At 47.7% G+C, this 27,564-nt stretch overlaps 2 protein-coding genes across 2 annotated transcripts; both read right to left on the bottom strand.

Annotated features, from left to right (window-relative positions):
* Positions 1 to 9,818: 9,818 nt before the first annotated feature.
* Positions 9,819 to 20,716, bottom strand: LOC130488812 (zinc finger protein 420-like). The gene is made up of 6 exons (XM_056862482.1): positions 20,294 to 20,716; positions 19,887 to 20,001; positions 16,305 to 16,375; positions 15,970 to 16,096; positions 11,281 to 11,872; positions 9,819 to 11,196 (listed from the first exon to the last, which is right to left on the bottom strand). The coding sequence occupies exons 1-6, from the start codon at positions 20,714 to 20,716 to the stop codon at positions 9,819 to 9,821; spliced, it is 2,706 nt and encodes a 901-aa protein (XP_056718460.1).
* LOC130488842 (40S ribosomal protein S19-like) lies at positions 18,872 to 19,326 on the bottom strand. Its single transcript, XM_056862514.1, has one exon. The coding sequence runs from the start codon at positions 19,308 to 19,310 to the stop codon at positions 18,873 to 18,875; it is 438 nt and encodes a 145-aa protein (XP_056718492.1). The 5' UTR covers positions 19,311 to 19,326; the 3' UTR covers position 18,872.
* Positions 20,717 to 27,564: the final 6,848 nt, after the last annotated feature.

The raw sequence follows: 27,564 nt of genomic DNA on the forward strand, positions 1-27,564 counted from the left end.
TAATAACTAACACAATTCCCCCTTCCAGTAATCAGTATAATAAATTTTCATACCTAGAATATTAATGTATAGTTTTAGAACAGAAATCAAATCAAATGAATGGATAAAAGTAAATTTTAAAAGCTGAGGTCCTTCTGAGGTAAGCTACCCGCAGCTTCAGGCCCTCCAAGTACTCTGGGAAAATTATGCTTCCCCCAACCCTTTATGGAGTACCCAATTTCTTAGAACCCCCCCCCCTTTTGCCACAAAGAATCCATTGTTTGTGTGCGGAGAGAGGAATCGGTCTCTTTAGAATAAGATGCTATACAATCCATCTGTGCACCTGATTTGGAGACCAGGGAGCAGAGCTCTGGAAAGCTCATCGTATCCTGGCTTGGGGGGGTTGGTGTCAGGGGGTGCCCACTGTCTCCACGGCCCCTCCTACTTTGTCCTTTTTCTTCCCCTGAAATAATGTTCAATGAATTTCCATCTTCCCTGGCTCCTGGAGGGGGGAAAGCACGCTCAGGCCCCTCTGCTGGGGAGGTCTGGGGTGGGGTCGGGGTGAGGATCCTTTTCTTTCAATTCCCAAACTCTTCTGAATATCTAGGAAGACCCCCCACCTCCACCCCCACCGTATTTTGGTGCCTTTCAAAGAGGAACCGGACCAAAAAGATTATAGAAATGCCTCTTTGGGGCTGTGGACACCCTCAGTCTCCCTTTCACCCCTCCGGGGTCTTCTGCACACACACACCCACTCCGGAGAGGCTCTTCTGGTCCCCTCGGACCTCTCTGCTCGGGGCTCGGCCCTCCGGAGTGAAAGGGGATGGCGGGCTCGGCCCCCTCTGAACGCCCCTCATTCCCAAACAGGCTGCATATGCCAGGCGGCCTTTATCTCCCCCCCCCTCCAGCCCCCAGAGGCCAGATTCCTTCCCTCGAAACAGCCTCTCTGGAGAGAACCTGCAAAGGGGGGGGGTCTGACTCCAACCCCTCCCCCCCCATCCAGCCCCCTCTCTCCCCCTGCCTTTCCTCGTCTGCCCACCCACCCACTCTGCCAGGCAACACAACACCTCCCCCCACACGCCCCCCCCCATGATGACCCACCCGGACTCGGCGCCCCTTCATCCCCCCACCGACCCCCCCTGCAGACCTGGATCACTCGCGGGGCCTCCTCGAGGCAGGAAAGGGGCTGCGACGCCCCCCACCCCCCTCATGCAAACAGGAGGGAGAAAAGAGGAGACCCAAAGGAAGCAGACCCGCCCCCCCCGCCTCTCCCCTCCCCTTCCGCCCGCCCCACATTTCCCCCTCTCCCCCCACCCGCCACGACTGACCCGGAAGGAGCCGCTGCCCGCGTCAGAACCGCAAAGGCCGCTTCCCCAAGCGCGCCCTCCGCGTGAGGAGGAGGAAGTGGCCGCTCTAGGGTTTTCGACTCACTGGCCTTACTCTCTGCGGGGCGGAGGCAGCCAGCAGCGCGGCTCCTCCGTCGGGGATGCGAAGCTCAGCCCAGCCCCCCCCCCCGTCCCCTCTGCAACACGGGCTTTGCATTGGCGAGGGGAGGTTCATGAAGGAGAAAGACAGGGAAGGAATTGCTCCTCCCCCAAAGCCTCTCCCCAAGAAGGGTCCAGCCCACCTGTTCCCCGGCACAGATTCACTGGGCTTCTTGGAGCCCCCGAGGAGGAGGGGGGCTGGTAAGGGAGGCCCCTTTCTGCTCTGGGACTTTATTTTCTCCTCCATTTTATCCCCACGACAACCCTGTGAGGTCGGTTAAGCGGAGGGTGCGACCGGCCCAAGGTCACCCAGCGAGCATTCCATGGCCTGGGTGGGGATCCGAACCTGGGGCCTTCACATACTAGTCCATCATTCTTGACCAGGACATCACACTGGCTTACACGGATCTACACTGGATCAGGCAAACCATGTGGGAGGCGTAAGGCTCCTTGTCTGCTGTGGTTCCAGTCCACACCAGGCCTCCACGTGCCTGGAAATGAAGTGTTGAACACGGAACTAAGAAAATGCTTCTTTAGACAAAATCCAGGGGCGGCAGACCCTGAAGCAATTGTTGTGCCTGGAAAACGCTATCCAGATTGATCTGATTACAGATAGCGCACTGGAGACCAGCAAGTCTTTTTAAATAGCTTTACTGTTCAAATAATACCGGTTTAGCACTACAGACCGGGTTCAAGTTCCCCGGCCACTACATGGCGAATCACATTATTAATCACCCTGCTGTTCAGTATTCAGCGGCTTTTATACATTTCTTGACAATGAATATTAATTTGATACTTTCATAATGTTCTCATGCTCTCATCCTTAACAGTATGCTGCTGCCTTAAACCAGTTCTTTTAGCTGAGACATGAATGTTCCTTTCCCCCACCCAGACAATGAGCTAGCTGTAGAGAAAAAGGCTGTGTTTCCAAAGTTGCAACGTTGTGTGATGTTGTGCTTATGCAGACTGCTGAATGAATTGAATGCAAGAGAAGACAGAGAGGGGTGGTGGTGGTTCTTGACACGCATTTATCTACACGCGTCTCGTGGCTAGAGGGAAGAAACCATTACCTGCTTATGTACACAGGCACTCAATAGTGCTCTGGAAAGGATAATCACCCCGACCCCACCCCAGACCTCCCCAGTGATACCCCCTTCCTTTCTCTTTGCTTTGGCTCTTGCATAGCAGACCCTGGCCCGACATTTCTCCCCCTCCCCAAATACAGCCCCATACCGATGTTTTCTATAACATTTTCAAACTCTTAATACATCGCTGGGATTACAAAGTGCGGTAACCCCCAAAGACATCCCCAAAGAAGGAAGAGTTCAGGAATTAAGACACACACACACACACACAGGAAATGTGAATACTCAAGGGACCTTCTAGCCCCTTTGGGGAGGGGGCTGATGGGTCAAAGCTCAGGAGGGGCAGGAAGTTTAGGGGAGCCCCCTCCTCTTCTGCCCCTCCTGCTTCTGGCCAGCCTGGCATCAGCAGGCCTTTCCTTCCTTCCACCTCTGGATCATGAGAAACGCAGCCATCTCCATGAGTATTTAGGAAACAGGTGAGGGAGAGCCCATCCCCCCCTTCCACTCCACTTTGTCCTCCTTTTGGCTGTCAGTGAGGGGGGAAGGGTTCTCTCCCGGCTCCCTGAGATTATGAACCACAGTAGCAGGATCTCTTCATGGTCAGGAGTGCCATGTGCTGGAGGGAAGAAGAGAGACAAGGCCCCCACCTGACACACCTAGGACACATTAATCTTTCTGACCTGATTCACACAAGCAGAGACAGTGGGCACAACCTTTCTCCTTGCAGTTCTAGCTTTCAATGTCCAAGGAGTTTTCCTTAATGCAAAGGAACATTTGTAGCAGCCGAGTTCCGGGATGGAATCTCCCACCAGCCCCCTTGAGCCAGACAGTCTAGTTTTAGCTTCTAATTTGTGGCTATGAATATGATATGTATTATGATAGTACATCCGGAGTGGTTCAATAAAAGAATAGTGAGTATCCATTAGGATCTGTGATTTCTAACTCTTTTTTTGCACCGTAGGGTTGCCACAAAGCACTGGATCCATGTGTGGTTTGTTTGTTTTGGTGCAATCTGTGGATATGGGCATCCTATGTGATTTGAGTTAACCCAGTGCAAAAGCCCTGAAGATGTATGAGGGTCTATGTTTTGGAACCATGCTTTTGTGCCATAACAGTGCCACAAAGCAGTGGATGTTGCTGATTTGTTGGTGATTTTAGGGCGACCTGACACAAAAATCAGACGGATCCATGAGGACCGGTGCTTTGGGATTATGTTTTTGCACGATCACAGCAGCATGAAGCAGTGTAATGCGTGATTTTTGTGGTGCTGCCTTTAAACAAAGGCATGATGACAGTGGTTTTCTTTTATAAAAATCATATGATTTCACGAGGGTCCGTTTCAATGCATCTAGATCAGAATTTTACCCAATCCTCTTTTGTACCCAACTTCAACTGAGGTATGGCATTTCTATAATCTTTTTGGTCCAATTCCTCTTTGAAAGGCACCAGAATACGATGTGTGTGTGTGTGTGTGTGTGGTCTTCCTAGATATGCAGAAGAGTTTGCGAATTGAAAGAAAAGGATCATCACCCCGACCCCACCCCAGACCTCCCCAGCAGAGGAGACGTCCCCATGCTCTTCCCCCTCCAGGAGCCATGGAAGATGGAAATTCATTGAACATTATTTCAGGTGAAGAAAAAGGACAAAGTAGGAGGGACCATGGAGACAGTGGGCACTCCTTGACGCCAACCCCCCCAAGCCAGGATACGATGAGCTTTACAGAGCTCTGCTCCTTGGTCTCCAAATCCGGTGCACAGATGGATTTTATACCATCTTATTCTAAAGAGACTGATTCCTCTCTCCGCACACAAACAATGGATTCTTTGTGGCAAAAGGGGGGGTTCTAAGAAATTGGGTACTCCATAGAAGGGGGGGAAAGCATAATTTCCCCAGAGTACTTGGAGGGCCTGAAGCTGCAGGTAGCTTACCTCAGAAGGACCTCAGCTTTTAAAATTTATTTTTATCCATTCATTTGATTTGATTTCTGTTCTAAAACTATGCATTAATATTCTAGGTATGAAAATTTATTATACTGATTACTGGAAGGGGGGAATTGTGTTAGTTATTAATTGGCTATTAGTCTGTATTGTGATGGTGGTTGTGAATGTTTGCAGTGGATGTTCTATGAATCGTCCCAGAGTGGTCGGAGGGCCTGAAGCTGCCGGTCGCCCCCCCTCAGAAGGACTCCGGCCTTTTAATAAAGCAGCACATTAATATTCGAGGGCTGCAAGAAACTCCTGAAAAGAAACACCAAGGCAGAGTGCAGCTGCAAGTCTATGCATCTTTATGGGATGGCCTAGACAGAAGTTCAAAAACAGGCCAGAACTGGTACATGTTCACTATTCTTTTACATACTTAACTGCTGTGTCATAAAGAAAGAAGAATTTTGAAATTAGCTTAGTGTTATTTTCAAAAATGTCAGTGCCAGATGTTGGGATCACACTGTCAAATATGTGAACTCCCTCAAGTTCATTCATTGGAAAAAATATTTTTTGAAATCCCTCCATGAATGAAATAGAAATTGCACTTGGCTGGGGGTGACTTTAGAGTTCGGGGTGTGGATATGGTGAGACAATTGCTCGCCCCTCCATAGCCCTCCCCCACACACACTTTCCACCCTTTGATCTTCAGGTATAACCGTGATATAACCCCATTGACATTCAGTGTAAGTAATCTTATTAACCTATCCATATTCCTTATTACTTTGAGACTGAAGGCTCCGTGGCTGAGGATATTTTATATAGTTTGCTAACCCACCCCTTCCCTTTCCCTTCCCACCCTGTGGTAGAGAAGCCAACTGGGGATAAAAAGGCATCCCCTCTCTCCTCTCCTTGGGGAACACGCATCTCCTCCCTCTCCTGAATTCTCTTACATATTACACATTAGCTCAATTAACATTTGTATACTTCCCTTTTAGGTAGTTTCACTTTGTGTGTCTGTCCTAGGGCGTTTTTCAGCTCTTGCTTTAAGCCAGTTAATTCCCAATACCACGTCGTATCTGATAGGGGCTATGGTGAAGTCAATTTGTTCCCAGTGGTGGCCAATGCCCATTGCCAACCTGCGAGTGCGACGATCCACTGGACCCCCTTTAAAGTCGCTGCCATCCATCTGGGCGAACTGGATGGGAGCAGGCAGGGGCACTGACTTAGCTTTGAGCGCTTGGAAAGTGGTTTCGTTGATGAGGGAGCGGGCACACCCAGAGTCTATGAGAGCTTTAACTGGTAACTGGGGGGGCCCTTTATGGCGTTGCAATACTACGTCCACATACACAGTCTCTTCGACCTCACTCACCTTCACTGGAGCTTTGGCTTTTGCAGGAACATCTGCGAGGGTCTGCGGTGTCGCTCCACTCACTGCAGACCTTGCCCGTTTTTTGACAGATCCAGAGGAGATTCGAGAGTCAAAGCAGGAGAGTCCCAGTCTCTGTCTTCATCCGAAGATGGCGAGTTGTCCCCAAGTGGGGCACTTGTAATCCGGGACCCCGATGGGTTTGCTGGTGCAGGATTGTGGGGCGCTTCTCCGAAGTGGAGAGCTGATGGCGCGGTCCGTTCAGGAGTAGTGCTACAGTTGGCCACGGTGCCTCTGTGCTGAGGTTGCCCCCGATTCTGGGGCGGTCCCTCCTGCCGAGAAGGGACCAACCGGTCTGGCCGAAGCAGGCAGGCGGCTGCAAAGTGGCCCATGGTTCCACAAACAAGACAGGCTCCCCTCTGAAACCGAGACATACGGTCTTGCGAGGGTAGAGCAAGTCTCCGCAGTGTAGGAGCTGCGGCTTTGGTCGGGGGCTTTTGGTTGCCCCCCTCCCTGACTCGACGGCGGGCTAGCGAAATGAATTGGCGACGATTCTCCACTTCCTCGGCTAATAAAATCCATTCTTCAAGTGTTTCTGGGTCTCGTTGCATATAAGCCCAGTTCAATATCTCAGGATGTAAGGCTTCCCGGAAATAATGTACTCGGGTAGCCTTGGTCCAGTCCACAATTTTACTGGTGAGTCGTTGGAATTCGTCTGCGAATTCCCGCACCGGCGTAGAGCCTTGTTGAAGTTGCAGGAGGGCTGCCTTGACCTTTTCTCTCAGGAAAGGGTCCTCAAAGCGGCGCCGTAATGCTCGCATGAACTCGTTGAGCGAGCGTATGGATCGGGTCCGAGTGTCAAACTGGAGGACCATCCAGTCAGCAGCTTTTCCAGTCAAGAAGGAGGCAGCGAAGCGCACCCAGCTGTCTTCGGTAGGGAAGTGTTGTCCATGTTCCCGCATATAACTGTCCACGTGGTGTAGGAAACATGGTAGGGCTTCAACCGAGCCGTCGTAGGTCACTCTCAACCGAGGCTGTTTCCACTGTATGGGCAGGGGCGCAGGCGGTTGCCCTGGAGGCGGCAAAACCGGGCTCCGGGGGCCGGCACAACCGGGGCTCCGGGGGCCGGCACAACCGGGGCTCTGGGGGCCGGCAAAACTGGCTGAGCTGGCACCGGTTGGGCTGGGGTGGTTAGAGCTTGTTGCAAACGTTCATTTTCTCGAAGCAATTGTTCCATTTGCTCCTGCAGGCAGGCCACACGATCATTCAAGTCCCGGTTTTGGCCCCGCATGAGACGCATTTCGTCTCCAGCTCCCCCCGTGCGTCGGGACTGGCTGACCCGGAGACCAGTAGCCCAGTGGGGTTCCTCACCATACAGGTCTTCCTCATCTGAGAAGTCCGGCTCAGTGAAGCGACCTGCACGCTGACGTGCGCACTGCGTGTCGCGAGATGGACCAAAACTCAGAGAAAATGAGGGGAGAAATCCAAAGTCAGTGCTGTCTTTGGGACGTACGTCCATGAGCGTGCGGGCTCGAACAGCTGCAAGACGTTGCTCCTCTTCTTGCGCAGCCGGCGCCTGAGCCGCCGCCGCATCCGCAGCCCGCAACTGTTCCTTGGCCCGCTGTCGGTCTGCGAGCACTTGGTCGGCCTCGAGCTTGGCGGCAATCGCCGTAGTGACGATCGGGAGAGCTTCGTTCTCCAAAAGCAGAAGGAGTTCAGAGGAATCTGTTAGGTCCAATAACGGTTGAACCCGAACTGCCAGAGCAGCAGCGTCTGTTCCAAACTCAGGGGTTAAAAGTTTTGTGAGGTCAGCCACCGTGGCTGTAGTCGAGGTCAGTCCCGCGAACAGTAAGGCTGTTCGGGCCGCTACATCCCGTGCTTCTTTCAAGCACAAGTTGGGATCAGGAGCGGTTGAAGCCGGAGTCTCCTCCGCCCGTGATCCCGCCATGGATCGGGGCGGAACGGGGCCGCTACCAGTTCTTGTTGTTCTTCACGTAAAGTTAACCCCGCTAGCAAACGGGTCAAAGTCACTACATCCTACTGCGCCAGTCGAACTTCCTCAACCAAGCCGTCCAGTACGTGGAGTTCGTGCTGGGCACTTTGATCTGCGTCGGGGTCCGTCCAGGGGGTCGTGTTAGCTAGATGATGCCACTGAGCTTGAAGGAGTACAATCAGGCGATTGATCTCCGCATCCGTCCGCAGCGCCTCAGCAAGAACGTCATCTAGCAAAGAAGGGTTGTCGGGGTACTCGTCCAACGGTTCCAACGGAGGGTACCAAGGTTCAGGACCCTCCAGGGTTTCGGCCAGAAACCCTCTACCCGGGGAGCGTCGCTTCTGCTCCCATCTGGCGCCTAGGCGAACCCTCCAGGGTTCCAGCCACAGGCAATTCACTCGGAGAGCACATCCTTTGCTCCAATCCGAGGGCCCGGTGAACCCTCCAGGGCTCCAGCCAGGCAGGGAAAAATAGAGAAGAGATTCGTGCCAAAATGTAAGCACTTGTCCCGTGCTAATCCCACAAACAGCATCCAGAGACAAAGAGTCCAAAAGAGAGCTGATTTAATGGAAAACATACAGGTATGCAGAGCTTACAGGTACATTGGCACGAATGGCAACTGGGAGCACGGGGTAGGCCTATAACGGAAAATATTAGTCACAACAGGTCAAGGCGGGCCCCCCCTTCTACCGAGGAGTCGTTCCCATGGGAGATAGCACTGGAACAGGAATTCAGCAGTTAGCACGTTCGGCCTTGAGAGGCACCTAGTGGAATCGAAACTAAAACAGTCAGACAGGCTGCTTAGAGCTGTGGAAAGAGGGCCTGACACCAAGATGCCCTCTTACGCGGTAAGGCCAATGACAACTGTCCCCAGTAGTATACCCGTCAGGTAACCGAAATCACTGGGTTAGGCCAGTAAACTCAAACATCATAAAGCTCAAAAAAGCTTTATTAATAGAAAAGTTCAAAACAGAGATTAAAATACAGGCTACACAGTCAATTAGTCAAAAGGCATATAAAACAATAAATCTAGCTGGCTACATAATACTTACTAAAATGTTATATTGAAGTGGTCATTTGCTGTGATAAGTGGCTAAATTTTTAGATTTTGTATTTCACTGGAAAATACATTATGCAATTTAACGCCACCCCAAGCAATGATACAAGCTTTGAATTTAAAAATTCCTATTTATTGTAGATACTTCAGTATAAAAATGAAAAAGTAAAATGTACAAAGCCACAAAAATATATATAAAATATATGGAAGTCATATTAATTATAGCAAAATGCTATAGATCTGCATACAGGTACACAGTAATAAAATTCAAAGTTTCATACCAGGAGTCATGTGGGGGAGCCTTACCCAGCCAGCCTAACGGTATACAAGCATGCCTGAGAAGCATCTCCCATTTTTTACAATGTTGGATGCATATATATATATGTGTGTGTGTATGTGTGTATAAACTTTAATCTTTAAACTTTGACCCCATGTCAGATGGACAGATGACATATGAAATTCATATATCAAAATACATTCTCAAAATAAAATTTCCACTGCACACATCCATCTTCAAAGTCTATTGACCAGGAAGACTAAACAAGTCATTAAATTTGCATAGAATGCATTTCCATATACTTTAAAAGGCCAAACAAAATCACATACGTAAGGAAATCTCCTTTCTATTCCCTTTGGAGGGGGGGGGAAGGATAAGAGAGTTTTAAAAGGTCACTTTGAATTATTTTTTCTCTGTACTTTCATATCAGCAAACCACAAGCCTGTCTGGCCCCGGTTCTCATTCTTCTCTCAGCCCCACCTACCTCACAGGGTGACTGTTGCAGGGAGGGGAAGGAAAGATGATTGTAAGCCGGTTTGAGTCTCCCTTAAGTGGCAGAGAAATTTGGCAGATAAAAACCAACTCTTTCTTCTTCTCTTCTTCTTTAAGATTGCCACTGCGACTGAATGCCTGAGCATTTCCACACACTGAGCATTCAAAGGGTTTCTCCCGTGTGGGTTCTTTGATGCTGTTGAAGATTGAAACTGCGATTGAATCTCTTTCCACATTCTGAACATTCAAAAGGTTTCTCCCCTGTGTGGGTTCTTTGATGGCTTTGAAGATAGCTACACTGATTGAATCTCTGTCCACACTCAGAGCATTCAAAAGGTTTCTCCCCTGTGTGGGTTCTTAAATGCCTTTGAAGACTGCCACTCTCACTGAATCTCTTTCCACACTCTGGGCATTCAAAAGGCTTCTCCCCTGTGTGCGTTCTTTGATGGCTTTGAAGATTGCAACTGTAACTGAACCTCTTTGAACACTCTGAGCATTCAAAAGGTTTATCCCCTGTGTGCGTTCTTTGATGGCTTTGAAGATAGCTACACTGACTGAATCTCTTTCCACACTCTGAGCATTCAAAAGGTTTCTCCCCTGTGTGGGTTCTTAAATGCTTTTGAAGATCACCACTGCAACTAAATCTTTTTCCACACTCTGAGCATTCAAAAGGTTTCTCCCCTGTGTGCGTTCTTTGATGGCTTTGAAGACTGCCACTTTGACTGAATCTCTTTCCACATTCTGAGCATTCAAAAGGTTTCTCCCCTGTGTGGGTTCTTTGATGGCTTTGAAGATGGTAACTGCGACTAAATTTCTTTCCACACTCTGAGCATTCATAAGGTTTCTCCCCTGTGTGGGTTCTTTGATGTATTTGAAGATAGCTACGCTGACTGAATCTCTTTCCACACTCTGTGCATTCAAAAGGTTTCTCCCCTCTGTGGGTTCTTTGATGCTTTTCAAGATTGCCACTCTGACTGAATCTCTTTCCACACTCTGAGCATTCAAAAGGTTTCTCCCCTGTGTGGGTTCTTTGATGTATTTGAAGATAGCTACACTGACTGAATCTCTTTCCACACTCTGAGCATTCAAAAGGTTTCTCCCCTGTGTGGGTTCTTTGATGTATTTGAAGATAGCTACACTGACTGAACCTCTTTCCACACTCTGAGCATTCAAAGGGTTTCTCCCCTGTGTGGGTTCTTTGATGCTGTTCAAGATTGCCACTCTGACTGAATCTCTTTCCACACTCTGAACATTCAAAAGGTTTCTCCCCTGTGTGGGTTCTCTGAAGCTGTTGAAAAATGAAACTGCGATTGAATCTCTTTCCACACTCTGAGCATTCAAAAGGTTTCTCCCCTGTGTTGGTTCTTTGATGCTTTTCAAGACTGCCACTCTGACTGAATCTCTTTCCACACTCTGAACATTCAAAAGGTTTCTCCCCTGTGTGGGTTCTTTGATGGCTTTGAAGACTGCCACTTTGACTGAATCTCTTTCCACACTCTGAGCATTCAAAAGGATTCTCCCCTGTGTGGGTTCTTTGATGGCTTTGAAGATGGCTACGCTGACTGAATTTATTTCCAGCCTCTGAGTACTGAAAATGTTTCTCCCCTGTGTGTCGTTTTTTGTGCACAAGGAGCTTTGATCTGTATCTGAAGTTCTTTCCACACCAAGAGCATTTATGTGCTCCCATTATTCTATGCTTCGGGAAAAGTGCATTTCCTTTTCTTCCACAAGAGAACATCCTTCCACTTTCTGTGCACATAAATGGCTTCTCTCCTGAATGAATTATTTCATGTTCAAGACGGTCTGATTTCTGTGAGAAGCTCTTGCCACAGTCTGTGTAGCTATAAGGTTTCGTTCCTTTATGTGTTCTTTGATGCCTAAGGAGTTCTGCTCTATGAAGGAAGCTCTTGCCACACTCCAAGCAATGATGGGTCTCCTTTCCACTGTGCATTTGCAAATGGATATCATATTGGATTGGATTTGAGAAGTTCATTCCACACTCAGAGCACTTATATGCTTCCTCCACCATGTGGCCTTGTTCACGGAAATCCCGTCTTTTGTCAGAAATGGATTTATCTTTCTTCTCGACTATGTGACTTCCTTTCTGCCTCTTAGGTCTGCCTTGATTCCTGAAGTTTCTTTTCCAATCGCTCTTCACTTCATGTTTTAAGAATTGATGCAGTTCCTCATCACCCACCTTCCACTGATCACCCCCTTCTGTAATGAAAAGAGAGATCCCGTTAGCACCTACACAAGGAGGTCTGATCATCCACAAACAAAACATTTCAGTGGCTTTTTCCTGCTTTATTTTGAAGGGTACATTACTATGCCTTTTAAAGCGACATGAAAGCCTGCTGCATCAGAAAGGCTTGGTTTGCAGTCGAACGATTTACACAGCTCCTCACCAGAGTGAATTCTTGGATATGAAGTAATGGCTGATTTCCGACTGAAGGTAATTTCCCTTTCCGTGCAATCATATGATTTCTCTCCTGAGAGAATTTTTCTCTTAGAAAGAATACTCAGGTTTCTAGAATCACAGAATCATATAAGGGACCACCAGGATCATCTAGTCAAGCCCCCTGCACAATGCAGGAAATTAATAACTACCTCCCCCCCCACACACACCCCGTGACCAGAGGTTGGCCAAGATGCCTTCCCTCTCATCATCTGCCTAAGGTCAGATGGACATCTAACCTCTTCTTAAAAACTTCCAGGGAAGGAGAGTTTACAACTTCCCGAGGAAGTCTGTTCTACTGAGGAACTGCTCTTTTAGAAAATTCTTCCTAATGTCGAGACGGAAACTCTTTTCATTTAATTTCAACCCGTTGGTTCCGGTCCGATCTTCTTGGGCAGCAGACAACAACTCTGCACCCTCCTCTATATGACAGCCCTTCAAGTACTTGAACATGGTTATCATATCCCCTCAGTCTTCTCCTCTTCAGGCTAAACATACCCAGCTCCTTCAACCTTTCCTCATAGGACTTGGTCTCCAGACCCCTCACCATCTTTGTTGCCCTCCTCTGGACACTTTCCAGCTTGTCTACACCTTTTTAAAACTGTGGTGCCCAAAACTGAACACAGTACTCTAGGTGAGATCTAACCAGAGCAGAGTAAAGCGATACCATCACTTCACGTGATCTGGACACTATACTTCTGTTGATACAACCCAAGACTGCATTTGTCTTTTTAGCTACTGCATCACACTGCCGACTCATGTTCAGTGTTTGCTCTACTAAGACCCCAAGATCCTTTTCACACCCACTACTGCTCAGACAAGTGTCCCCAATCCTGTAATTATGCATTTGATTTTTGCTACCTAAATGCAGAACTTTACATTTGTCTTTGTTGAAGTGCATTTTATTAGTTTCAGCCCAATTCTTCAGCCTGTCAAGATCATCCTGTATCCTGGCTCTGTCTTCTACCGAATTTGCTACCTTTCCCAATTTAGTATCATGTGCAAATTTAATAAGCATCCCCTCTATTCCGTCATCCAAATAATTTATAAAGATGTTGAACAACACACGGCCCAGCACAGATCCCTGAGGAACTCCACTAGTCACTTCTCTCCAAGTGGATGAGGAACCATGAACTAGGACTCTTTGGGTGCGCTCTGTCAAACAGTTACAGATCCACCTATCAGTAATAGGATCTAAACCACATTTTCCCAGTTTGTCAACTAGAATACTGTGTGGAACCTTATCAAAAGACTTAATGAAATCTAGATAAACTATGTCTACAGCATTTCCCTGGTCCAGCAAGGTAGTAACTCTCTCAAAAAAAGAGGTAAGATTAGTCTGGCATGACTTGTTCTTGAGAAACCCATGCTGGCTCTTAGTGATCAGATCCATCCTTTCTAAATGCTCAAGGACTGACTGTTTGATATGTTCAAAAACATTTCCTGGTATAGAAGTCAAGCTGATGGGTCGGTAGTTACCCAGATCTTCCTTTTTCCCCTTCTTGAAGATGGGGACCACATTTGCCCGTCTCCAATCTTCTTGCACCTCCCGTTTGCCAAGACTTTTCAAAAATGATGGACAGAGGCTCAGAAATTACATCTGCAAGTTCTTTAAGTATCTTTGGATGCAATTCATCCGGCCCCGAGGACTTCATTTCATTTAAAGAAACCAGGAGTTTGTGCACTACCCCAATGCCAATCCTTGGCTGCAAATCGCTTCCCTCGTCATGGGTTTTGTTTAAGCCATGTTGAGCACCGCTTCTTTTGCAAGAAAAGACTGCGGAAAAGTAGGAATTGAGGAGTTTTGCCCTCTCTTCATCTCCTGTTACAATTTCACTTTCCGGTCCATGCAATGGGCTTATCTTGTCCTTGTTATTACTCTTACTCTGTACGTAGGAAAAGAACCCTTTTTTGGTTGTGTTCAGCATCACTTGCTAGCATAAACTCATACTGAGCTTTAGCTTTCCTAACGCTCTCCCTACAAGCACTAGTTATTTGTTTATATCCCTCTTTGGTTATAAGGCCCTCCTTCCACTTCCTAAATTAGTCTTTTTTATTTCTCAAATCTTTAAAAAGCTGTTTATGGAGCCATCCTGGCCTCTTTAGGCTCCTCCCATTTTTCCTTCTCATAGGAATGGTTTGTGATTGCGCCTTCAGGATTTCATTTTTAAGAAACTCCCACCCTTCTTGAACTCCCTTCTCCTTAAGTATTTCTGACCATGGGATTCTACCCAGCGTAAGTTTAAGTTTGTTAAAATTTGCTCTCCAGATGTCCAACCTGTATATCTGAGTAGGTACAGGTTGTCCTTTCCCCAAGATTGTAAATTCCAAGATTACATGGTCACTGATACCCAGAGTGCCTACTACTTTAACCTCATCAACCAATTCTTCCCTGTTGGTGAGAATCAAGTCTAAGATAGCAGATCCTCTTGTTTCCCTGTCCACTTTCTGGAATAGGAAGTTGTCAGCAAAACAAGTCAGGAGTTTATTGGATCTTGCATTTTTAGCAGAGTTCGACTTCCAGCAGATATCCGGGTAATTAAAATCTCCCATGACCACCACATCCTGTCTCTTTGAGAATTTTGTAAGTTGGTCCAGGAGTTTTTCTACTACAAGATTTTTCCAAAAACCACACTTTCACTTTCATTTTCCCTGGAGCAGTTTCTACAATGATTCCTGTTTTGGTTGACCTTTCTTCTTGGACTGTGATTACATGGAAGCCTCCTTCTTTGGATGGAATGGACTTATCGCTCCTGCTATGTTTGTGTGGTTTCCCTCCTGCATTTGTAGTTAATCTCCATCTTCGACATTTTCTTTAGAGTCTTCATTCTGTTTTTTTCCCCAAACAGAACCCCTGAAATCCCCCTACCATCTCCTCTATATGTGCTGCTGGAATAAAGAAAGACATCCAGTAAGCACCTATGCAAGAAGCCAAGCAACCCATCAGGCACTGCTCATTAATGGGTCTGCATTTCCTTTATCAGACTTTCTTTCCCCCCAACAGAGCAGCTGGTCACACCTTATCACCAGCCAGGCCTCCCAGGTGAGCAGCCTTTATAGTCTTCTTATCCCTCTCCATGTGTACTTTTCTCCCTTACAGTGGCAAAAAATCATTCGCCCACAGTTCACATTTGAATTGTCATGCAACTCTTTTGGGTATCTGCTATTGATCTGTGCCTGTGACTAAATAGAAGAGACATAGAAGAGGCTTTTATACCCCGCTTTTCTCTACCCTAAACTCAAAGCAACTTACAAATCACATTCCTTTTCTCTCCACAACAGACACCTTGTGAGGTGGTAGGACAGAGAGTTCTGAGTGAATGTGTCTGACCCACGTTCACCTAGCTGGCCTCATGTGGAGGAGTGGAGAATTGAACTCTTTTCCCAGACTAGAGTCATCTGGGTGGGTGTGGGGGGGAGAAAGAAAGAGAGAGAGAAAGGGAATGGATGAATGGAAACCTGGTCAAGATTAAAGCCCGCAATACCAACCAGTATAACGGGGAAGGCTGCATTCCACAAACAGCCAGAGGGGATGTCATTAATCCCATCTAGTGGACAAGTGCATTGCAAACTTTGGAAACTGAGAAATTAGGATGGGGCCCCTTCCAGAGTCTTCCTGAGTTCCTCAGTGGCCTCTGCCAGGTCACCCTCTATGGCTTGGGAGATGGGCCACATCACAGGCCGCTTGGGGCATTCTACCCGGGCAGGCTGAATATCGCTGCCACCCCACCACCTTGAGGCTCCCAAAAGGGATCAAATAACAGGGCAGGCTTCAACATATTGGCTTTCAAGATTTTGATTCACACATAAGCCCAATGGCTTATCCTAATGACAGCAATTTGCACCTTTGGCACCTTACCAAGAGAGACCATGCTCCCATAGTTCTCCATCATGACTTCCCTGTAGAGAGCCTTTTGGTCTGGATCCAGCAGGGCCCACTCTGCCTCAGTGAAGTGTACGGTCACCTCCTCAAAGGAAACTGGAGACTGAAAGAAAAAACAGATTCCCTTGTCAAAGATCAAGGCAAGCAGAGATGGCACTTTGGAAGGTGACGTTCTGGGAGGGTAGCTTGCAATGTGTAAAAAGACTGGTGTTCTTAGCCTCCTGCCTGGGCCCCTTAAAAACAACTGCAGGAGAGAAGCCCCCTTGAGAAAGGAGGGGGGACCCGGGCTGTCCCCTGCTCATCTTGCTTACCTGGACTGGAGGTGCAACAGCTGTTTCCACACCTTCGCAAACAAAATGGATCAACACGGTCTCTTCAATGCCTGCGAGGGAGAGAAAAGTGGAAGAAAGGGTATTAGCCTCAACTTCCTCTTTTGTTTGATAGTTTGAATCGTGCTTTATGCACCCCTGTTCCCAGGGCTGTAACACTTTGCCATATGTACGCTAAAAAAAATTGTAACACTTTGTAGTAAGTTGTAGGAGAGGTAGAAGAGAAACAAAAAGTACCCATCAAATTCAAGGGGCTCTAAATGCTGCTTCAACATTTCATACTCCTGTGATACTTTAAACCTTTCCTGTGAATGCTGGAGCTCAAATACATGGCAGCATCTCTGTTGGATCAGAGTGAAAGGGTCTCTGCACCGTTATCTGAGGGCTATCTCTATAGGAGGTCCCATGCCCTGATTGACAAGCATGGGACCTTAATAGAGAAGTCTTATAAGGAAGAGGGGCAACTTCTTGAAATAAAATGCTTTTTATTGCTATTTCAATATTTTAAAGGCGAGCTCCAGAGAATATGACAGGTTATAACATAGGCAGAGTCACAGCAGACTATTACAGAAATTGCAGAAAATATACAGATATTAAATATGCATTAAAATATAGAAAATACGTACCACACCACTGTGGAAGACTCGGCCAATATCAGTGAGTGCCTGGAATGTCTACTGGCCAACTAATGTCACATCTGGGTTTTTAGCCAGCGGAAACATCAATGTGACATCATATCCGCCCAAAGCCCCTCCCAAAGCTGCTGGCCATGCCACTCCAAAGCCTGGCATCCCTAGTCTGTCATTCTATTTCCTGTAGCGGCACATCAGATGCCCCACTAAGCATGAGCACAAAACACACTCTCCCCCTATTTCTGGCCCCTAGCAACTGGTTGGCAGAGCTTTACTGCCCAGAACATGCAGGCTCCATTTATTCGCAGGACTGAAGACCTCAGCCCAGATTTGTCTATCTTTCCTTCTGAGCCACGTTAAGTCCCTCTAATGCAAAGAAGGTGGGATATGAATATTGTAATCAATGTGAGGAACTTCCTCCATGAATTTGTCTAATCTCCTTTTAAAGGCATCGCTTTGAGTGCCAAAAGTTGGGTGGAGAAGCATTTCTTTTCTTTTTTTCCTGACCAGAACTCTCTACCCATCAAATTCACTGGGTGCCCCAATCCCATCCAGGCAGAATGAGTCCTTGTGGAGATAGAAGAACCATTTTGTTCTTTGCTGCATCACTATTCTCCATTTTGTGTCTCTAAGATTCAGCACTCAGTAAATTGCCATAGGCCTGGCTCACTCTGTTCTCACTCTTTCCCCATTCTTAAGAACATAAGAAAGGCCCTGCTGGATCAGACCAAGGCCCATCAAGTCCAGCAGTCTGTTCACACAGTGGCCAACCAGGTGCCTCTAGGAAGCCACAAACAAGACGAGTGCAGCAGCACCATCCTGCCTGTGTTCCACCACACCCAAAACAACAGGCATGCTCCTCGGACACCGGAGAGAATAGGCATGCAACATGACCAGCATCCACTCCAACCAATAGCCATGAATACCCCTCTCCTCTATGAACAGGTCCACTCCCCTCCTAAAGCCCTCCAAGCTGGCAGCCTCAATTTCAGCATGTCACTCTGTCACCTGAAACAACATCTTCATAGTTTTTAAGATCAGCAACTTTGTCGTTATGGTTTTCAATATGTTTAGTGTTTAAAATATAGATTATTGACAAACTTCCGCATAGATTGGAATGGATTCTTTGGATTTTTATGAATAAGACAATAAAACTGGGATATGTGAATGGATGGAAAAGGATGCTTAGAGAGACGAAGAGAGAATATCACATAGTGCAGTCAGCAGAAATCATAGAATAGAATCACAGAATCATAGAGTTGGAAGGGACCACCAGGGTCATCGAGTCCAATCCCCTGCACAATGCAGGAAACTAACAACTCCCTCCCTCCCACATCCCCAGTGACCCCAACTCTCCCCCTGCAATGCAGGATCCCTGCACTCCCGACAGATCAAAGCACTCCCGACAGATGGCCATCCAGCCTCTGCTTAAAGACCTCCAAAGATAGGGACTCCACCACCCTCCGAGGCGGCGCATTCCACCGTCAAACAGCCCTAAGAGGCTTGAGAACCGGGGCCAGACAGGCTTGTGGTTTGCTGATATGAAAGTACAGAGAAAAAATAGTTCAAAGTGACCTTTTAAAACTCTCTTATCCTTCCCCCGCCAAAGGGAATAGAAAGGAGATTTCCTTATGTATGTGATTTTGTTTTGCCTTTAAAGTATATGGAAATACATTCTATGCAAATTTAATGACTTGTTTAGTCTTCCTGGTCAATAGACTTGAAGATGGATGTGTGAAGTGGAAATTTTATTTTGAGAATGTATTTTCATATATAAATTTCATACGTCATCTGTCCATCTGACATGGGGTCAACGTTTAAAGATTGAAGTTTATCATGGGAAATTTTGTCTGATTAATTATTTTGTCTTTCCCCTCCCCAGTAAATAAAGGATTTTATTTTTAAATTGAAGCTAGTTTTAATGTTTCTTGCTTGTGGCTGCCACCGGCCCAGCAATCCTGTCCAGATCTCTCTGCCCCTGTGGACTAAGTTTGTGACCTCCATCCTCGACTTTCTCCACCATCTTGAGCCCCTCCATAGCCTGAAGGACGCACCTGGAAACGCTCTTGGAGCCCCGGCTGAAGTGGCTGGGCCTCACGCCGTTGCGCTGGCGGCCCCCGTAGATCTTGGTCATGGAGCCAACTCCAGCACCGCCAAGAAGGTACAGGTGCCGAGCCGTGGATGCAGCTCGAGTGTCAAACCAGTTCTCATCGTAGGGAGGCAGTTCTTTGTGCTTGGCTAGTTTGACAGTGTCCACCCATTCTGGTACTTTCAGTTTATCTGACTTTTTGAGGAAGGCAGCAAGGGCCCTCACAAACGCCTGCTGGTTCACGTCTTTTACAGTCACACCAGGCATTGTGCGGCCGCCTCTGCGCTCCTCCCAGGCATGCTTGTATGCTGTTAGGCTGGCTGGGTAAGGCTCCCCCACATGACTCCTGGTATGAAACTTTGAATTTTGTTACTGTGTACCTGTATCCAGATCTATACCATTTTGCTATAATTAATATGACTTCCATATATTTTACATATATTTTTGTGGCTTTTTACATTTTACTTTTTCATTTTTATACTGAAGTATCTACAATAAATAGGAATTTTTAAAATTCAAAGCTTGTATCATTGCTTGGGGTGGCAAGTTAAATTGCATAATGTGTTTTCCAGCGACATACAAAATCTAAAAATTTAGCCACTTATCACAGCAAATGACCACTTCAATATAACATTTTAGTAAGTATAATGTAGCCAGCTAGATTTATTGTTTTATATGCCTTTTGCCTAATTGAGTATGAAGCCTGTATTTTAATCTCTGTTTTGAACTTTTCTGTTAATAAAGCTTTTTTGGGCTTTATGATTTTTGAGTTTACTGGCCGAACCCAGTGATTTCGGTTACCTGATGGGTATACTACTGGGGGTCAGTTGTCATAGTCCTTACCGTGTAAGAGAGCATCTTGGCCATGCTCTTGGGCCTGGGCCCGCTGCCATTCCTCCAACGGCGCTCTCTCCATCTCACAGAACTCAGCTTCCATCTTCACGGATGGACCCCACCTCTGAAACAGCAGCGAAGGAGGGGGGTAAGAGAAGTAATGAAAGACCGCAAGAAATGGATCGTGCCCAACTCCCAGTCTCCTCACCTTTCTAACAGCAGACCTGGCAAGGTTTTCCTTCAACCCTGGTGAATTATCTGGAGGGATAAAAATTCCCTAGAAGTAGCTGCTGAAGCAGGTTCTTAAATCACCCATTTGGATAATTAACACATGAACAAATATCAGACAGGGAGGTTTTAGGAGAAGGTTGGATATCATGGTTTGAATTGGAATACATGGAAAGAAAACCCCTCACCTGTTCAGCCTGCCTCTTCTCCTCTGCCTGACTCAGGAGGAAGCCTTCAGCCAGGGCCACCGCCTGGGAACTGGTCTCCGGCCCGCATCCTCTGACCCAGCGCTGCATTTCCTGGGGAAGGAGGCTTAGGAACTGCTCCAGGATCACCAGGTCCACAATCTGCTTCTTGGTGTGTCTCTCTGGCTTCAGCCAGTGGTTGCAAAGTCCATGAAGCTGGCTGCAAACCTCTCGCAGCCCATCGGCCTCACAGTAGCGGAACTGCCGGAAGCGTCGGCAATGTACTTCTGAGTTCAGAGGCTCATGATCCCAGGTCTCTGGCTCAGCTTTCTCCCAGAATTCCATGCCACTCCCAGCTTGGATGGGCTGGGGGCCTTTCCTTGATCTCTTGCCCGGTCCAGGTCCTTCCAGGTCCTGCTCTTCCATCTCCTTCTATTGGGTCACCTCTGACTGTGAAATATGCCTTTACTCACTTGGCTACAAAGAGAGGGTAGAGACAGACAGCAATCGGCAAGAAAGGAAACAAAAGAGAATGGAGATACATAGTGGATCAGAACCAAAGTACCACTTGTGGTTTGTAACATCATTTTGCTATATTTTGGAGGACATTGATTCATAGGGTCGCCATGAGTCGGGAACAATTTGAGGGCACTTAACACACACACACATAGTACATACCAACCTTTTTAAAGTTTTGCCTGTTGGGTTGTTTGGGAAAGGTACCTGCCTCTAGCTCTTTAAAGATGCTACAAACATACGACTGATTGTTCAGGCTGTTGTAGGGGCTTCGGATGGCCACTAAGTATGACAGAAGAGATGCCCACCCAAAGCCATAGTGGTCTCCTGCTTGGGTAGGGCAAGTGGAAATCGAACATTGGCATAGAGTGGGATTGCGTCAGGGGTGTGGCTTGTGCGTGGAACGGGGATGAGTTGACTTCCGGAAGCCCCTCCAGGCCAGGGCCCAAGGGATGATTGGATGAATAGGAGCTAGGGAAGGCAATGAACCCTGCCAAACATACAAGTTTGCCAATTCCAGGTCTGGAAAGTAATGGACATTTGGGGGCAGAGCCTGGGGAGGGCATGAGATGTGAACCAATCCATTATAATTCCAGGTGATCTACAGGCTCTACCTGGACATCAGTAACCATGCATCAGGGATATGACAGATGAGGGGGGCATCTGCCAAAATCCTTAGTGGGACTGGAACCCATGCCTTCTGTGCCCTGGGGGGGAGGTGTGTACATCTCTTGCCTGGCAAATGGATGCTGCTCCTCCCACCCAAACCCCAACGCAGAAGGGAGAATTTGTCCTTCTGTCACGGCTTAATTGAGTCAAGTGAGCTCGGGAGGTTATGAGGTTGGGGAGACTTGTCTTAGCAGTAATGTGTGCAGAATGGAGCTAGGGATCATAGTAGACCATACACTGAACCTGAGTAAGCAATGTGATGCGGCAGCTTAAAAGGCAAATGCAATCTTGGCCAGTATCAACACAAATATAGTGTCCAGATCATGCAAAGAGATGGTCTCACTTTGCTCTACTCTGGTTAGACCTCACCTGGAGTATTGTGTTCATTTACACAATACAGAACATTAACTGTTCAGTTTGGGGCACCACAATTTAAGAAGGATGTAGAGAAGCTAGAACGTGTCTAGAGAAGGGGAACAAAGATGGTGAGGGATCTGGAGACCAAGTCTTATGAGGAAAGGTTGAAGGATCTGGGCATGTTTAACCAGGAAACAACTGAGAGATATGAGGGCCAAGTTTTTTTACGTTGCCTCTTAAGGTCGGACAGTTTGAGCGGTTCCTCAGTGGAACAGGCTTCCTCAGATGATGGGCTATCCTCCCCTGAAAGTTTTTAAGCAGAGGCAAGATGGCAATCTGTCAGCAGTGCACATCATGGGAGGGAGAACAGGAAGGGATGAATTAGTGCTTGGCTATCATGACACTTTCTTACATGCCCTGGGAAATACCAATCACCACTTCGAGGTAAGGAAGCAATTTTCTTCCAGGCCAGATTGGCCAAGGATCCTGGATGGTTTTTTTTTTTTTTTGCCTACTTCTGGGCATGGAGTAGGGGTCACTGGGGGTGTGGGGGGAGGTTGTTTTGATTGTCCTGCATTGTGCAGGAGGTTGGACTAGATGACCCTCGTGGTTCCTTCCAACTCATTGATTCAATGATGATTCTTGGTACAGGCAGAGGTACTATAATCATCACAGCGATAAATGCCCATGTGCCATTTGTCCCTCGTGGACTACCGTATCTGCCCAGGTTATCAACCTCCAGGTGGGGCCTGTAGTTCTCCCAAAATTACAATCAGGTGACAGAGACCAGTTCCCCCTGGAGAAAATGGCAGCACTGGAGGGTGGACTCGATAGCATTGTACCCCCACTGAGCTCCCCCACCCACCCACCCCAGACTTATCTGGCCACAGAGGCTTTCATGAGTATTAAAATGACTATTTTCTGGTTAGGTGTCTAAGGAACAGAATCTGTTATATCATTGTGGTTATACCTGAAGATCAAAAGGTGGAAACCCTTAAGTGTGACACTCCTAGGCGTGTCAGGTGGGGGCCTTGTCTCTTTTCTTCCCTCCAGCACGTGGCACTCCTGACCCTGAAGAGATCCTGCTACTCTGGTTCATAATCTCAGGGAGCCGGGAGGGAACCCTTCCCCCCTCACTGACAGCCAAAAGGAGGACAAAGTGGAGTGGATGGGGGGTGGATGGGCTCTCCCTCACCTGTTTCCCAAATACCCACTTCTTACGATCCAGAGGTGGAAGGAAGGAAAAGCCTGCTGATGCCAGGCTGGCCAGAAGCAGGAGGGGCAGAAGAGGAGGGGGCTCCCCTAAACTTCCTGCCCCTCCTGAGCTTTGACCCATCAGCCCCCTCCCCAAAGGGGCTAGAAGGTCCCTTGACAATTCACATCTCCTGTGTGTGTGTGTCTTAATTCCTTAACGCTTCCTTCTTTGGGGATGTCTTTGGGGGTTATTAAGAGTTTGAAAATGTTATAAAAAAACATCGCTTTAAAAGGGTTTTTGGATACCATGGCTTATAAATGGTTGGAAGACGTCTTCACAGCTAAAGGGGCCAAACAAAGTGCGACCAGTATTTTTTATAACGTTTTCAAACTCTTAATACATCGCTGGGGATGCAACTACGGTAACCCTTTTGGTTTTGCATCAAGTGTCTCTTTCTGGCCCAGAATGGGGTGCTCAGTGCGACCCCCTTCCTTTCTCTTTGCTGTGGCTCTTGCCTAGCAGACCCTGGCCCGACACTCCTCCCCCCTCCCCAAATCCCCTTTCAGCTCACCAGACCTCTCCCAGCCATTCCTGCAGCAGCCCGGAAGACTCAAACCTTCCTTCCGCAGGGAGGGAGCAGGAAACGTCCCCACCCCACTTATGTGCCTCCCTGGGGCTGTGGACACCCTCAGTCTCCCTTTCACCCCCCCCTCCGGGGTCTTCTGCCCCCCCCCTCCGGAGAGGCTCGTCTGGTCCCCTCGGACCTCTCTGCTCGGGGCTTTGCCCCCCCCCCCCGGAAGGAAAGGGGATGACGGGCTCGGCCCCCTCTGAACACCCCTCATTCCCAAACAGGTTACATATGCGAGGTGTCCTTTATCTCCCCCCCCCTCTCCCATTTCCCCCTCTCCCCCCCCTCCACAACTGACCCGGAAGGAGCCGCTGCCCGCGTCAGAACCGCAGAGGCCGCTTCCCCAAGCGCGCCCTCCGCGTGAGGAGGAGGAAGTGGCCGCTCTAGGGTTTTCGACTCACTGACCTTACTCTCTGCGGGGCGGAGGCAGCCAGCAGCGCGGCTCCTCCGTCGGGGATGCGAAGCTCAGCCCAGCCCCCCCCCCCCCGTCCTCTCTGCAATAGGCTTGGGGAGGGGAGGTCCATGAAAGAGAAAGACAGACAAGGAATTGCTTGGAGGAGACCAAAGACATTGGGGGGGGGGGGAATGAAGAGGCAGACAGCGTGGTGTGGTGGTCAAGAGCGGTGGTTTGGAGCGGTGGAGTCTGATCTGGAGAACCGGGTTTGATTCCCCACTCCTCCACATGAGCAGCAGATGCTAATCTGGTGAACTGGATTTGTTGCCCCCACTCCTCCCCACGAAGCCAGCTAGGTGACCTTGGGCGAGCCACAGGGCTCTCTCAGCCTCACTCACCTCGCAGGCTGTCTGTTGTGGGGAGGGGCAGGGGGAGGTGGTTGAAAGCCCGTTTGACCCTGCCTTAAGTGCTAGAGAAAGTCGGCATATAAAAAAGCAGCTCCTCTCTCCTTCTCAGACTCCCTTCCACGGCCTTGAATTACCTCTCGCAAGAGGAGATGTTGCCCCTTCTCTCTCTCCCTCCCCCCCCCCAAAGCCTCTCCCCAAGAAGGATCCAGCCCACCTGTTCCCCGGCACAGATTCACTGGGCTTCTTGGAGCCCCCAAGGAGGAGGGGGGCTGGTAAGGGAGGCCCCTTTCTGCTCTGGGACTTCATTTTCACCTCCATTTTATCCCCACAACAACCCTGTGAGGTCGGTTAAGCGGAGGGTGCGACCGGCCCAAGGTCACCCAGCGAGCATTCCATGGCCTGGGTGGGGATTCGAACCTGGGGCCTTCACTTACTACTCCATCATTCTTAACCAGGACATCACACTGGCTTACACGGATCTACACTGGATCAGGCAAACCATGTGGGAGGCGTAAGGCTTCTTGTCTGCTGTGGTCCCAGTCCACACCAGGCCTCCACGTGCCTGGAAATGAAGTGTTGAACACGGAACTAATAAAATGCTTCTGTTTTTTTTTTATTAAAGGAAATTTATAATACCTCTTGGGATCATAAAATTCAATCTAAAATAAGATCCATTGGCATTTCCCTGGAGAAGTTAACTTTCTCCTCTGAAGTTTATATCTTTAAGACAATTAAACAGAGGCTTTTAGATATTGAACTTCAAAAAATACAGCCGTCTCAACCCCCTGTCTGTTCATCAGCTATACTAAAACTTAAGAATGTTAAGGGATGTATCCCCCATTATCTATACAATCTTGATAGTCCTAGCCATCGCAGAGTTTTTTCTCTTGCGCGAGTAAATGCCTTCCCATCGAAGTTGTTATATGGAAGGTTTCAAAATATTCCTAAATATGAACAGAAATGTGAATGTGGCTCTAACTCTTTGGACTCAATCGAACACATATTGCTAGATTGCTCACTATACACGTCCACTAGGAAGAAATGGTTAAATACTTGGATACATTCTAAATATTATCTTCCTAATAAAATAAAATGTCAAATTTTATTGAACGATACAACAGTAGAGATCACTGTGGCGGTGGCCAATTTCTTAGTCGATGTGTTAACAATGAAAAATTTGGGAAACACTTATGCTTTTATGTTTGTTTTAACTTTTTTAGCTGATAGTTGTATTTATACTGTTTTTTCCCCCCTCTTTGTAATATTGGATATGCCATTAAAGGTTTATTGATTGACAAAATCCAGGGGCGGCAGACCCAGAAGCAGTGAACCCTAAGAGAGGCGAATGACTCTCCAGAATTCACTTTCCTTTCTCCATAAGAAAGGCCCTGCTGGATCAGACCAAGGCCCGTCAAGTCCAGCTGTCTGCTCCCACAGTGGCCAACCAGGTGCCTCTAGGAAGCCACAAACAAGACGACTGCAGCAGCACCATCCTGCCAGTGTTCCACCGCACCCAAAATAACAGGCATGCTCCTCTGATACTAGAGAGAACAGGTATGCAGCATGACAAGCATCCATTCCAACTAATAACCATGAACATGTCCACTCCCCTCTTAAAGCCCTCCAAGCTGGCAGCCATCACCACATCCTGGGGCAGGGAGTTCCACAATTTAACTCTGCGTTGTGTGAAAAAATACTTCCAATGGACGGGGGGAGACAAAACATCAATCCTTTTTCTCTTACAAAAAGAAGTCCTGTCCTTTTATTCCCTGTCCTGGCCTGCTGGGAAATGCAAAGGGTCCCCCAGTTCCAGAATCTTCTGGATCCCACGAATGCTCTGCGTTCTTGCAAGAAGCGTCAGTTGTCTGACAGGCCAGCAGCCATTTGCAATGCAGGAGAGTAGGCCCAGAGCCATCTGAAATCAGAGCCTCTGCAAACTGGTTTTTCAGCCACTTCTTCCGCAACCCTTTCGACTGGCCTCTGAGCATGAACAGAGTACAAAATTATGCCTGTGGAGCTGAGGGAGTCATTTCACCATAAGAACAACTGCTGCCGTTCAGCCAGTCAGTCCAGCTTTGGTCATCTGAACTTTGAATTGATGAAAAACTCCTTCCTCTCTTTTACCTTATATGTTATGTAGTTTACTTTTTTAAGGATTAAGTTTTTAACTCTTTTAAAGGGCAATTGCATTCTATATTTATAATAGTATTTTTAATTATGTTGGCTCAACTCTCCAGGGTCCTAGCCTGCTTCATGGGTGGAGTATATTGTTTTGTTAGATGCCCAGAGTTGCACTAACTAAAGGTTCTAGGAACTTCTCTCCTGTAACCTAAAAATGGAGGTAGCTGCCTCCACTAATTCAGACAACCTCTAGGGCAGAGATGGCGAACCTTTTAGAGCCGAGTGCCCAAACTGCAACCCAAAAACTACTTCTTTATCGCAAAGTGCCAACACGGCAATTTAACCTGAATACGGAGGTTTTGGTTTAGAAAAAACATCTCACACATTAACATCTTTTGTCTTACAAGAAAAACACAATAACAGAGCTTTCAATGATACAAACAACTTTTTATTGAAAGGTAAAAGTTTGCATTTGGCATGCTTTTGAACAATTAATGTGATTTTTGCTGTTGTATGCATGCTGATAATTTGTCTAGCCTTGGCTCATACTTTGTAAGTTTCGCCACCACTGGCCTAGAAGCTAAAAGGACTAAACTGAGGCTATCGTATTTTGGTCACATTATGAGAAGACAAGAGTCACTGGAGAAGACAATCATCCTACGAAAAGTTGAGGGCAGCAGGAAAAGAGGAAGTCCCAACAAGAGATGGATGGACTCAATAAAGGGAGCCACAGCCCTCAATTTGCAAGACCTGAGCAAGCCTGTCAAAGATAGGACATTTTGGAGGGCGTTGATTCATAGGGTCGCCATGAGTCGGAAGCAACTTGATGGCACTTAACACACACACACACACACACACAGAGAGAGAGAGATGGCCATCTATCAGCAATGCTGATTCTATGACCTTGGGCAGTTCATGAGAGGGAGGACACCTTGGCCATCTTCTGGGCATGGAGTAGGGGTCACTGGGTGTGTGTGGGGGAGGTAG

The sequence above is a fragment of the Euleptes europaea genome, chromosome 1 (genome assembly GCF_029931775.1).
Source record: "Euleptes europaea isolate rEulEur1 chromosome 1, rEulEur1.hap1, whole genome shotgun sequence".
NCBI lineage: Eukaryota > Metazoa > Chordata > Lepidosauria > Squamata > Sphaerodactylidae > Euleptes > Euleptes europaea.